An 11,641-nucleotide genomic window follows, 5' to 3' on the forward strand; every position below is an offset into this window, starting at 1 on the left:
CCTCCTTCCCTCCCTCCCCTGGTCGCGGAGCGGTGTTCGCCCTAACGGGCCCGCTGGCAGGACCCGGGAGCGGACAGCGTGTGGCCTGTCTGCGAGGAACATGGTCACCTGCTGCTGGTCGTGTTCATAAAGCGACCTTTGGGGGAGAAGTGCCCTTCACTGAGAGGGAAGGAGATGTCGGGCATTACACAGCCTACAGCGATTGCACTTAGCAAGAGGTCTTAGTTGTTTGAAGCAGAGTCCTCAGAGCCGGTAACCTTTCAGTGTTGTTGCCACCACACCCGTTGAAAGCATGCACAGCAGTGGGTGTATCGCGGTGTGTAGCGTTGTTCTCCATCCAAGAAAAGGTTATTTGGAGGGGTCGTTATTGAACATTAATATTTTTTCTAGCATTTTGGACTGTGAATAAAATATTGATCTAATTAGAGAAGTTAAACTTATATATGGAAGTGTGTTCTTTTACTATGTTAAGTACTACCTCTCTTTCTCTTTAGCAATGGGCTACTTTTGCCAGAGCCTGGTATCTCCTTGATGCGAAGTTGCAGCCACCAGGAAAAATCGCAGCTGAGACTGTAATCAGACTCGAAGGCAGGCATAAACCTATTTATCACGCACTAAGTGAGTATTATTGAGTAGATAAAAGCAAATTTGCTTTCTTTCACTTGTATTTTTCTTCTGATTTCAGCTTTAAAATCAAGCCTGACATGTAAGGTTACATTTTGTAAATTATAAATGTCTTTATTTTCCTTCTTATCTTTTTTCTTATTACTTCTCTACAAGCTTATGTCATTATCTTTACCATATGAAGTTCGTTATGAATGTATGGTTTAAGTAGCTGAATTACAGTGGGTTGTGCTTTCAATTTTTAAAAGCCTTGAAACATGTTTCATTGCATTGATTTTAGATGTAAAGATTTAATTCACAGTGCACGCAGTGAAACACTGAGGTGATTCTTGAGTAGACCACAGAGTCTTGGAGTGGCTCTCTGTTCTGAATATGGTGCAGACACGTCTGGTCTTCATGAGGCAAAAAGCACAAACTGAAACACAAGTGGTTCTCTCTGAACATCAGGAAATATTTTTTACTGTGAGGGTGACTTGAAGTGGTTGTCTCAGAGGTTGTGGAGTCTCCGTCCTTGGAGATATTCAGAAGCTGGTTCTGCTTGAGCAGAAGGGTTGGACAACCTGACCTTCAGAGATCCCTTCTTACCTCACACATTCTGTGACGATGAGGCTGGAACCTGTCTGATTCCTAAATGGGAGGCTTAATCATTGTTGAAAGATACCTTCTTGCTTACATGAAAAAGTCATTTTGCTTTTTGGCAGATAAGACAATTCAGCAGCAAAGATGTACCTGTGATCTTGTTTGTTACTTGTAATACCATAGTGCCTGTCACACAGTGATAAGCACCGTATAGGTAAGAAAAAGGTGATTCCTCATTGATGGTACAGCGTTGCCTGTAATTCTCACACAGATTTTTCAAGAGACATTACTGAAATATAAAGAAAGCATTAAACTTTCCTCATCCATGTACAATGTACATACTGAAACCTGGTTTTCATGATACAAAGTGGTAGCTGTAGTGTTCTGAAGATGTTTTAAATACCAATTCTGCTATTGCAAATTATGTCTCATCCACAAGGTGTCACTGGAGACTACAGCGGTCTGAAAAATAAAGCAGGCACTCAGAGGAAATGTTCTTGGTTGTCCTGTGGGAAAGATCTTTTGATACTTTTATGTCCCTAAGTTATAAAATCCTGGAAAATCATTTCAAGGATAACTTTATTTTATCTGAAGTATTCTATAAATCAGTATTAAATGCATTACACCTGAGTTTGGCATTGGTAGGCTACTCCTAGAGACATTTGATATTCTCTAAGAGAGCAAAGTATGCATGACTTTGTGGTTGATGTATTTAACACTTTTTTCTTTCTTTCTTTTTCTGAGCTATCAAAAAATATTTTCATGTCTGTGAAATAACAATTCCTTAAACAGAATAATATAGTGTGGGGTGGTTGTTTTGGTTTGTTTTTAATTTGGTATCCAGATACCCTTCCATAAAATCATTATTTATTGTGTTGAAAAGTATCTGGAGCAGAATTTATGCTGTGGTTAAGGAATGAAAGAAACTTGACTTCTTGTGTATTTATTTTCTGGTTTAGGGATAATCTTTCATTATTCTTCAGCCTCATATTTTTAGGTGCTGTCGGACCATATGCCTTAAATGAGGGGATACAACCTTGTTCAGGAGGTTTGAATTTGGATTTTCAGGTTTCTTCTGCACCTCCCCGTTGTCTTAACTCGCATCCCCTTGCATTCTGTCTTTGTGAGCAGCTTCACAATAGAGAGCCAAAAATAGTGGGCCAGATTTTTTCAAAAAATGGGTGATCTGGTTCTTTATGTTGGATTGTGAGCAGGTGTAGGTGAGCCAGCTATGTTGCTTGGGTAGGATTTGCTGCTGTTCCCTGCCTCCTTGAAGGAGACCACGAGGCTACATGGAAGTGTCCTGGGTGTTACTCTAAACTGCAGTGTAAGTTTATAATAGCTAGAAGCAGCAGTGAAGACTTGTCTTCTGATGAAAGATTTGGCAAGAAATTTGTCAGTCTTGTGAGCTAACAGTTGACAATACGTACCTTTAATTACCATTTAGTCCTAATTAAAATGTGGGAGGAAAAATGCATGTACCTGAAATGTGTTTTTTTACTGTATGATAGGAATTACTCAAGTTATAAATGTACAGAGATATAAAATGGATTTACTGTGGCAGCTTAGTTTTATCTAAAAAGGTGCAATACACATGTTATTTGAAACGAATTGCATATACAATAATGTAATAGAATATATGGAACTTATTTTTGTATGTTTTTTGAGGAAAACATCCATAAATCTTAAACGAATAATTGGATATTTTATCATGAAAATAGTTGACACGCCTGAGGGACCTGGACTAGCTCAAGATATGGGCTGATGTGAACCTCATGAAGTTTAAAAAGCCAAGTGCAAGCTCCTGCACCTGGGTTGGGACAATCCCTAGTATCCGTGCAGGCTGAGGGGTGATGGGATTGAGAGCAGACCTGAGGAGAAGGACTTGGGGTTACTGATTGATGAAAAGTTGGACATGAGCCGTCAGTGTGCACTCATGGCCTGAAAAGCCAACTGGCTACATTGAAAGAAGCATGTCCAGCAGGTCAAGGAAGATGACTTTCCCGTCTGCTCCACTCTGATGAGACCCCACCTGGATTATTGTGTTCAGCTCTGGGGTTCTCAGCAAAGGAAAGACATGGGCCTGTTGGAGCAGATCCAGAGGAGGGCCACGAATCTGATCAGGAGTCTGGAGGGAGGGCTGAGAGTTGGAGTTGTTCAGCCTGGAGAAGAGGCCTTTCAATACTTCAAGGGGGCGTATTAGAAAGATGGGGACAAACTTTTCGGTAGGGCCTGCAGTGATACGACAAGGCGTAATGTCTGTAAACTAAAAGAGGGGAGATTGAGACCGGATATACAAAATAAATTTTGTACAGTGAGTGTGGTATGACACTGGAACAGCTTTCCCAGAGAGGTTGAAGATGCCCTATCCCTGGAAACATTCAAGGTCAGGTCAGACGGGGCTCTGAGCAACCTAGTCTAGTTGAAGATGTCCCTGCTCATTGCAAGGGTTGTTGCACTAGATGACATTTAAAGGTCCCTTTCAACCCAAACTATTTTATGTTTCAACAGAAACAGCCTAAAAGAAGAGTTTTCTTGCATGATATTTTGTGAATATTTTTCAAAAGTAGGGTGCCGTGTTTCTTGAGATGGTAAATATTTTCATTTCCTTCCTATTAAGTGCAGCTGTCCCTGAAGTGAACAACATTGTTTAAACACCAGTGGAAAATAATATATTAATTTGAAATTTTCAAGGGCACATTCACTATCCATAAATTCAGTCTGCTTCAAAAAGAATAGGTTGCTTATTTCACCCAGATATTCAATCCTCCAGTAAAGGTTGGTACTGTTTTTATAAGAGAATGCAAAAAAATTAAACAAGTATTTAGGGTCTTTGGTTAGAATTAACCTTTTATTTATTCTGGGGTTTTTGAATTATAGGTGCGTATGCACCACAATGTGTTGAATGAAATAATACACTTGCCTGTAAGCCAGATTTCAAGTTATTTCCTGAATAATTGCAATGGTTTAGTGGTATTTTACCTGCTCACCTGCCTTCTAAACTGTGAGTACTAACAAAAGCAGTAATTCAGGTTGGTATTTAGGTGGAGATTTGGATAGTGTGATTCACAAAGCTCAGACCTTTAATTCTGAGTTTTATGAAACATATTTATGTGCTACTGTGTATATATCACACACTTAATAGTTATTTTGGTTGATTGCCCCTATGGTTCTCTTAATACTTTTCACTAACTTCTGCATTGTAGGTGACTGTGGAGATCATGTTGTCATAATAAATACAAGACACATTGCCTTCTCTGGTAACAAATGGGAACAGAAAGTGTATTCGTCACATACTGGGTAAGCTTCATAATCAATATTCAAATGAGCTAGTGGTAGATTTAATGTCATATTTTCTTAATAGTTAAAGTCTTTTTTAGCATATTGTTTCAAGAGGGAATGCCTACTTACATGTTTGGAGTTTTGTTTGCTTGTGTTACAATGTTTAAAGGGATGCACATCGTTTTCTTTCTTTCCCCCCACCCAGTGTATGTTGTTAGGGAAATAATCTAACTCTAAAGTGGTCAGAGCAATCAAGTAAGTGATCAGATTTGGTGAGCCAGGTTGTTTCGTGTGAACCCATGAACCCAATGATGGAATGAGGGGGATTATTCTGTTTACTAAGCAGTAGAAGACATTCCTGTTGACACCTTACATCTAAGATATATGCAGTTGCCAACTTCAATTACTTTATCCTACCAGTACCTATTTACCTAACAGTAAATATCAAGATAGATTGTTGAATCAGAGGATTTAAAATAAAAATAAAAATAAAAAAACTAGTAAGAAATGAAATGCTCTCAAGATGTACTGATGTATACAGTACTGTACAATATATTTTTGTGGGAGGCATAACTTGTTTACAGATGGAAGTGCAATAACCCATTGCAGACAGTATGGCAATGATCAATTTGGTGCTCCTATTTTACATGATGACAATAACTAGATAAGAATCTCTAAGTGTCAAAATGTAAGGAGTCATGAGATGAATAAATCAGATTGAGAAAGCTAATTTTGCTAGTACTAATGTCTCAATCCTGAAATTCCTTTGCTGAATTGCTGAGTTCTTCTTCAGTTGATGGAAATTAATACACTTTTTTCATTCCTCCCCTACCCTTATGGCTTCTTAAAAACTTTCACTAAAAACTTCTGTGGAAGTTAAAACACTTTGTGTAAATGTCTAAGTTGGTTTTGAGTGAGTGAAAAGAATTGTATAATTAAAACAAATACTTACATATCTGTGTAGTCTCCAAAGAGGGCATGTTCTGATGGTGTTTGGTTCATTTTTATTTCACTCAGATTGATAGCTAATAATGTAATTAAATCAAAACGAAACCCAGCTTTAGTTGACATCCGTGTCATTTCTTGCACCACTGTATCATTAATTTAAAGTACACGCGTAAGTGCAAATGAGTGCAACCTCACCATAGACTTTAAAAAGATGGATGCATTGCAGTAAAAGTCGAATTTTATTACTGTAGACACACCAAATCATGCTAAGCTTTATTTAAAACAGTAAGTTCAAAATGGTTGTTTAGTATGTCACCCAGACTGGTTGCGAGTCTCGATCATCTTGAAGTACTTCCAAGTTCTGCATATCTTACTCCCACTGTATTCTGTAACTATGATGGTCTACTTCATAAGCAGTTTTAAAAACATACCCATCTGCTCGTGAAACACAGACATTTTAATAATCCAAGTGAGTAAATAAGAAAATACAAATGGTGTTAAACTTGGATACTTGACAGGATGGAATCTTTCTAATAAAATGTAGTGAGAGCAACTTCATTTTTTGAAGGCTTGTAATAGCATTACACTGTTTTTCAAGATGCAGTGATACTTGTGTTAACAATGTGCTTGAGCATATAGCTTTAAGCTTTTATGTTTGTTCTGGTTTTATAGCTATCCTGGTGGTTTCAAACAAGTGACAGCAACTCAGCTCCATTTGAAGGATCCAACTGCTGTAAGTGTTTCCCCTTCTTCGCTTTCACTTGCAAAGCTGGTTTGTTTTCATTTAATCGGTTCCTCTAAACAAAAGGGATTGCTCACCTTTTAGCACATCTTTTAGTAAAGGCTCTTAGAAGCTTGGCTTGTGACAATGTTTTTGTAAACAGCATGTTTTGAGGGTCAGACTGTAGGTTGTGCATTTTTGTGATTCTTCCACTGTGTCCAGATGAGAAAATCGAGTTCATTTGCTTCACTCATTTGTGACTGATTCACTTGCTTTTAATTTCAGGGGTCTGACCTTTCTCACAAGCCAACCGCCTCAAGTTAGACTTAGCTTATTGACCCTACTACTTTTTAAGAGCCAGCAAGACTAATGTTAATCTTTAGTGTTAGAAAGTACAACTGCCTTTTGCTCCCAGGAAAATTCAACTGTAGGTTTTGTTAAATGATTATTTTATAAAAAATATCTTTTCTCCTATGCTCTGTGTTTGTGTTCATGGTTTGTGAAAGAATTGGAAATGGTGATTATATTGAAATTAAGCCTCTTTACTAAAAGTGTGTATTAGACCATTGTAAATTCTGAATATCAGTGTTGATGTGTTTGTTACTGATTAACAAAACAGTGCTAGATACAAACATTCTGGGATGTTGACTTATACAGTTAGAAAATTTTACTAGGGGTTTGAGTGGTCAGCATTGGAGGAATGAATTCTCTAAGTACTGGTGTTTCAGAACATGGTATGAGGCCCACAGAAAATAACAGATATCTATGTTTATTTTTGACTCTGAAATGCTTTGGCTTGGGTCACCTTATATATAAAACAGAAAAATGCTTCTTCCTTTTCTTAGAAAAAAAAATTATCTGCTGTAAAATTCTGGGCTTTGACAATAATTCTTTTTTTTTATCTATGATTTAGAACTCCTGCTTTGTCCCAAGACTCTCTTATGCAAGACATTGTACTCTGTAAAAAGCAGTCTGCCGTAGGAATTTGTCTGGTTTTCATTTTTACTTCTGCAAATTCTTTATTTAAAGTGAAATCCCAGAGTTCAATTTTATTTTCTGTCTAGATTTTTTTAAAACAATTTAAATGCTTTTGAGAACGAGCTCTAAGATAGTTGTAATTGATTTGGGAATTGTTGATATTTCCACGTCTAAAATTGATTCATCAACCTTTTTCATTTGAGCTTCAGACAGACACTGTGCACTGGGAGGCAGTATAGGACAACTTGATTGTTAGGACTTGAGACTTGGATGTTTTATAAATTACCTTCTGGCATTCACTCTGAAATACGTCTTTGCTTGCCAGAGTCATAGATGAATTTCTGTGAAAACAGAGGAGGGTTATATGCGTTGCCAATAACTAAAGCATGTTGGACAGAGGCTCAGCAAATTGGTGATGTGGCTCAAGGCTTCATCTTATTTAGGGAGAGAAACCTCTTTTTAACATAATTGTGGAGAGCCCTCAGCAATTAACTCTTTCATTCTATTCAAGATGAAACATTCAGAAGTCCCTTTGCTGAAGAGTTCTCATACGTATTCTTGTCATATTAACAGGAGTGGATGGCAATTATTCATGGTATATTCTGTATGTGTGGCTGTGTAGGTTTTGACTTGCAAGTGATTTTAGGACTAGAAATATTTATTTACTATGTGAATTTTTTGGCATGAAATACATTAGGATATAACAAAGATGGAAATTATGATGGTGTTTTATTAATAAGCTTTGTATTTAGAGCTAGCTATTAAAACCTGAAAAAGGATTACTGTAAAGAGAACAATGCCTAGCCTAAGTAACATTTGGATCTTCAAAATATGAGTTAAGTGACACACAGTTACTGTGGAGACTTTCATAAATCATTATCTTGAATTAAAAAGAGACCTTTTCTCTTTTGATCATGTTACATTCCTGTGAAGTGGAAATAGGGAGGTAGTAGAAAGTAGGCTGTATCTGTCTATGGAATCAAAGTCTTCCTTCTGTAAAGCCTTGTTTTCATCCTGGAGGCTACTACTTTTTCTCTGCCCTTGGTCCTGTTGTCTCCTGCTAGTTTGTACCAGTTGTGCTTCATTATTTTTGGAAATAGTGCTGTTACAGAAATTAATGCATTAAATTAATGGAAGAGATTACTTCCAAGGAAAAGGATGTCGACATAATACTTTGTAAACTTGTGTGGTGTTACACAGAGGTTTAGCAATGGATGTGACTATTTGCAGTTTATGTAAGAGGTAAATTAAAGCTTGTATGATTCTGTGAGTGTGTGTGTATATAGTAGCACTGCAGTATTGCTTAGCACTGGTTTTACTTACATGTCTAACTTCAAACTCACAAATTCCCCATGATAAATTATTTTCCATTACAGTTTTGTTTAAACATTGTTTCTAGTATACAGAGAGACTGGATTTAGGAAAAACTGGTACACAACGAATAGCTAATTAGAAAGGTTATAATGAGTAATTTGATGCAAAGTAATATGATTTATGCTTACACTGGGGACTGAAATTCATAAGTAGGGTTGTCAGAATTCAGACGCACTTACTGCACTATCATCCTTGATCATTTCTAGTTCCTTCATAAGGTACCAAGGTAGTGATGGATAATGATGTGATATTCTCGCTTAATGGAGATTGATGTCATTATATCTATCTTTCCAACTTTGGACCTTTATGTTTCTTGTGGGTAGTAGTTAGTGCTTCAGAAGAATTTGTGCTGAATTTTGAATATGCACATGCATTTTTTCATATGACCATAGGGTGACTCAGGTTAGAGAGAACCTTGGGAGATCTCTAGTCCAACCTCCTACTCAAAAGCAGCATCAGCTATTAGGTCAAATGTGGCTGCTGGGAGCTTATCCAAACTGGTCTTGACAGCCTCTCATGGCAACTGTTTCCAATCCAGGACTTTTTTTCTTAGTTAAAACTCAAAAAACCCATGCCTATTCTAGGTTTAATCTCAGATATATAACTTTGTCTCTGAGATTGACAAAGCATTACTATTTTTTTTACCACTTCAAGATATTTTTTAAGTTAATCTGGGGCAGTGAATACAAGAAGAAGTCTGCATAGTTGATGTTTTGTATAGAACTTAAAGTTCCATGTTCATTCTGCCAAGTTTTTCAGCGCTTCAGAAAAAAGTATTTTGTGGAAGGGTTGAAATTACAGTGTTTTGCTAAAAAGATATCAAAAGTAAATAGTCTGCATGTTTTTACTTTTAGCACCTCTGAGTGCCTTTGGGAGGCATGGGGAGGGGAGCGTCTGTGCATCTGTTTAAAACTTGTAGTATTTTCAGTTGTCTGCTCTTGTGGAGAATAGTAGATAATAGCTCTTGTCTATTGAACTTGGCCAGGCTACTTTATAAAGTGTTCATTGAATAAAAAAAATAAAAAAGCTTCTTCACATTTCAGCTTTTTTTTGTCTCTTACTTAGATTTAGCATAAATTCTTGGACCACCCATAGACAAGAGTATTTAATATGTTCTTTAGGTGCAACATAACAGCTTGTTGCTGTACTTCAAAACACCCTCTCTGTTCTTCAGGTTAATACAATGCTAATATTCTGTAAGATACTACTACTCCCTCAGGATACATATTAGCAAACAATAGTAATTTCCATTGTAGGTTGCTAAGAAAAATCTGCTGGAAAGGTTTGGTGTGTTTTCTTTGACAGGAAAGCCTTTTGAAAGGAAACAGGTAAACATTTTATTTGAGGTGTTTGGAATGCATAGAATTTGCAGCAGTTTTTAGCTGGAAAAATGTTGATGGGCATGAGACCAACACTTTCAAAATTGGGCTTCGAAGCACTAGGTACACTAAAAGATGTACTTTTCAGCCTCACAGATGTGAGAGGGAGGAAAAAATTACTTGGAAAAATCTTTCTGGAAAAATCTTACAGCTTCTAGTTAAAATCCTTGCAAAAGATGTTGACAGATCCCATATGTAGAACCAGGTAGTGATTGCTGTTAGGACAAAGTTTTCAGTCAAATTTTACTCTATTTCTAATTTTAGAAGTAAGCAAATCTTGGCTTACTTTTCCTTTGTTTGGGAGGGGAAGTTTCTCGTGGAGGCCTTCCCCTCCCCCAGAAGAAGGAGAACGTCATGTTTGGCTCATACCAAGTGTTCAGCGAGAGGATTGACCTTTGCAGTATTCAGAGGCTGTATTGCCTCTGACAAAGAAATAATGGGCAATAATTGTTCAGAATGAATGGTACCTGCTAGGGAAGATTATTAAGCGAGGCAGGATAGCTCTGTGGAAATGTGCAGTGAGGAAGCCTCCGGGGGTGTCAGGGTTCTGGTTTGTTCTGCTGCTGGCACCAATACTAAGGGGCTTAAAACGTTCCAAGTCTCCTTTTGACTGCTCTTTAGCAACTGCTTGCACGTATGGACTTGCTGTTATATCTGCACAATAATGATCTTTTGAAGAAAAGCTCAGCAGAAAACATGGTTAAATCTTGCTGTTGGTATTTCAAAGCATATTTTCTTTGCATCAGTAAGGGATGGTTGTTACAATAATATATACACACTAAAAGACAGTTACTGAAACACCAGATAAAATAGCTTTTTCTTCTATTACTATAGAGAAAGATTTTTAATTAAGTAGAGCAAAACTTCAAAGTCTGGATTAGTAGGCACACAGAAGTTAGCATGGCATAGGGAGAAGAATACTGTTGTGGAATCTGTTATCTTAAAACCTCTATGTGCTCTAAATAAGTCTTAGAGCTCGCTTGGTCTTTTGCTTTGGAATAGACAAAAATACTTTGTTTAAAAAAAGTCTTAATCCATTTCTTGTTTGAATTTGCAAGGCAAATTATTATATTAATTTAAAGAACACAATGAACTTCTACGTTTTAGTGCTGAACAGCAGTGGAAAGCAAGATAGCATGTAATGGAAGTTTAATTTGTGACCAAATAATTCTTATGGCAGTACTAAGTAAATTCACTATTGCTGTTCTACTTGTACAACTGTGGGAGGTAGAAAGTTAAAGTCCTTTGTATGCTTTTATAATACATGTAGTGAGAATAAAAGTATTGTGTACAGAACAGAAACCCAAGAACTGGTAGAAGGAAGATGTAGTATCAAGATGTATCTCCAAGTAACTGGTGTATTTCCTGAAATTCTTCTAGGGTTTGTTTTGTATGCCCTGTAATTAATCATTTTGTTTTCTCTGGAACACTGTGTCCTTCCCATGTTCTAGAGATGCTTCCTGGTGATTATTGGACTTCATTCAGCTGCTAGGGTAGATTTTCCTCTGGAAATTCAGCCAATTATTTTGTGCTTCTCAGGACTAGGAGTGGTATTGCTCTGTTGATTTCCTTCTTTAAAGTATGTTATATCTGGCAAAGAATCTTTCTTAGAACTTGCATCAGGCATAGTCTGCAATTTGCACATGAGCCAAAGCCTATCACAAAACTTGAAATGTTCAAGCCTCACACAGTGTTTCAAATAAATGTATTTTTAATTTATTTGTACTCGTAAAATGTTAGACCTTATAGTAAGGGA

General features: G+C 37.0%; 1 protein-coding gene across 1 annotated transcript in view; it reads left to right on the forward strand.

The window, feature by feature from the left end:
• Nucleotides 1-472: 472 nt before the first annotated feature.
• Nucleotides 473-11,641, forward strand: part of MRPL13 (mitochondrial ribosomal protein L13) — a gene marked incomplete at its 5' end in the record, with an annotated part of 16,450 nt that continues 5,281 nt past the window's right edge. Inside the window, 3 exon segments of the mRNA XM_010011094.1 lie at nt 473-618; nt 4,410-4,503; nt 6,106-6,166. Of these exon segments, the coding sequence (XP_010009396.1) occupies nt 473-618; nt 4,410-4,503; nt 6,106-6,166 (301 nt within the window).

This window comes from Nestor notabilis, unplaced genomic scaffold, assembly GCF_000696875.1.
Source record: "Nestor notabilis isolate BGI_N333 unplaced genomic scaffold, ASM69687v1 scaffold10130, whole genome shotgun sequence".
In the NCBI taxonomy this organism is placed as follows: domain Eukaryota; kingdom Metazoa; phylum Chordata; class Aves; order Psittaciformes; family Psittacidae; genus Nestor; species Nestor notabilis.